This window comes from Trypanosoma equiperdum, assembly GCF_001457755.1.
Source record: "Trypanosoma equiperdum strain OVI genome assembly, contig: ctg_890, whole genome shotgun sequence".
Lineage (NCBI taxonomy): Eukaryota > Euglenozoa > Kinetoplastea > Trypanosomatida > Trypanosomatidae > Trypanosoma > Trypanosoma equiperdum.
Genome location: NW_027124854.1, coordinates 929 through 3,553, shown reverse-complemented (window position 1 = coordinate 3,553; position 2,625 = coordinate 929). Strand labels below are relative to the sequence as shown.

General features: G+C 48.5%; 1 pseudogene across 1 annotated transcript; it reads left to right on the top strand.

Annotated features, from left to right (window-relative positions):
- The first annotated feature begins 972 nt into the window (after positions 1-972).
- TEOVI_000428000:pseudogene lies at positions 973-2,295 on the top strand (annotated as a pseudogene). The gene has a single exon. A coding segment is annotated over exon 1 (1,323 nt).
- Positions 2,296-2,625: the final 330 nt, after the last annotated feature.

Below are 2,625 nucleotides of genomic sequence, written 5' to 3'. Positions count from 1 at the left end.
AAGAGTGTGCACAAATGTGTCACCATTAGTTTCCCCAACAGTAGGTGTTGTTGGTTCTGGGTGGATCGTTAGTGTTTCCCCCTCCCTCCCTCCCGGATAATTTGGTGACTCTCGATGTTGAGCTGTGTGTAAAAGACGGCAGAGGAAGCCGAGTGGTGATGGTTTGTGTCCGTCGGTGTGTAGAGATTTAAAATATGGTGCGTTTCCGTGCTAGATCGATGCGTGTCGCTTTGTGGTGGTGTGTATTTTGCACAGTGCAATTTTCATTGTTCATGTCATGTGAGGGCGCATTTGCCCATGAAAAAACTGGGGCGCGTAACGCAGGCAACGAGTTTGAACATTGCGAATTCATGCTAGTTAGTATTGTCATACATGCACGGGTATTTGTTCATCTTGGGTAGGCGTATGTCACACTTCCCAAAGGGCACACACACTTGATGAATTACAAAATGAAGAAACATGTCTCTGGTGATTACATGTCCGAGAAGCCTATTCGCGCCTCAAGGACCCATACTGCATCCCAGCAATCTAAAGGTAGAATGCTCCGTCGAATAGCGGTGCGACAACCTGGAGAAAGACAGAATAATTTAGTCGTTGAAAATATTACCCTTCCTCTTTGTTGGGATTCGTGTGAAACAGTTGTCGGGACGTCGCCTCACTTCCCAGTAACACGGGAAGTTCCACCTAATATTACTGCGTTCATCACTATCGCCCCCGTATCGTAATTCTCTATGTCGACGCCGGTATCCTTCTCCGCCTAACATGATTCTTTGACATTATGAACCATCACCTAGTTAAAGACAATTGAGTAAGGATACTGGCCACTGTATATTTGTTTCTTCGAGCTTCTGGCCGCGTATTTTGGACACGGGTAAGCGTGTCATGTGTGTCCTGCAGTGGCGCCACATGCCCGGCACAAAGATGATGTCTTTGGTGCTCCTAATGATCGTATCAGCGGCATCGTTGTCTGGTGCAGCAGATGATATACACGTTAAAGTATATTATTTGTTGTACGGGGCCGCTGTTCCTGCACATTACAATGATGCGATCGGCATTGGTTTCAATGCATCAATGGCATCAAAGCAGTGGCTTCGTGAGTCGAATGTGAGTGTGGAAGTTGTTCATCCGTCATCGTACGACGCCGAACCCGTTGATGGCTTGCAGACGGCCATAGAACAAAACAGGGATGAGTTATTTGTGTCGGTTGGGCCCCTTAATGACGCTGACGCATTATCTTTCATGCCTTTGCTTAAACAGGAAAACTTGGTCACTCTTGGTCCCTACACTGGTTCAAACTCTGTGCGTGGGTGGAACCCAAATCTCTACTTTCTATTTGTTTCGCCCGTTGCTGAGTTACTGACACTGCTTCGTTTTGCAGTAACACAACTGCGTTTGCGACGGATTGGTTTCATGTACCTGCAGAATGTCTCATTTGGGGACAACGAGTACTTGCTAGCTGTGGAGCTGATGTCGCATATGGGTCGTGAATTGTGTGGCGTGTTCACTGTAAAGAGCTCTGTAACGGGGGAAGCGGATTCTTCCGAATTTGACACTGCATGGAACCGGTTTGCAGAAACGCATCCGCAGGGTGTGATCATTTTTTCACCACTGTCAGAAGATACAGCAAAGTTCATAAAGAATATGATTGTTGATAACCGCACACGGGATGCGCATTTCCTTTCCACTTTACCGCATGAGGCTGAAATCGAAAGTGCGTGGCGGTGGGCAGCTGATGCTCTCAACGTCACGTTGAAGACCGACCAAGTGATATTAACAGGAGTCGTCCCCAGGCCGACCAGCACTGAATACGCCGCTGTTCGTCGTTGCCGAAGTGATGTGGAGTCGTACTTAAACGACCACACCAACTCGGGCCAGTACAGTTCTTTGAATATCACAGATCTCTACGGTGTAGACGGAGAGCCAGTGATGTACGGGTGGATCGTTGGTGAGGTGTTGTCCCAATCCCTAGCGAATCGCGAGTTTCTTAGTAGCAGGAAGGAATACATGGAATCGCTTTACAGGCAACGCCGGTACGTCATTAACGACCTTGTGATTGGTGACTTCGGTGGGGAATGCGGGTCAGCGGCAGCTGATTACGGAGCGGCCTGCAACTGCAACCAGGGGGGGAACGTGGTTTACCTGAACTCTCTATCAAGCGATTACGCATTGGTCGACATTCGCAACGGGTTAACTGTATTCAATCCGTCTAGTTGTTACTACGATGGCATGAGAGTGGAGTCTCCCGTGAATGGTTTGATATTTCTTTTGTGGGATAACCCGGCTGCACTAAGAGCCAATGGGGAGATATACGGTGGCGTTAGTGTCCTTACTGGCGATGGAACGTTTGGTCAATCCGACCGCTTGTTTTTACAGGGTAGAGCTTCGGCGTCAAGCGCTGCATCTTCAGCACTGATGCACGAGTTGGACACTAAGGTTGTTACGGCTCTATTTGGCGCAGTGAGTGAAGAAATGCTTGCGACGGCGGATGTCGTATTTATTGACCCTATAACGCTAAATCCGGAACTTCGCCATAACGGAAGCAATGTGATCTACCTGTCACCAACGCTGGAACAGCAGTTATTTGTGATTTCGGGGTATCTGGTGCGCAAAGCGTCTGGAAGAGCG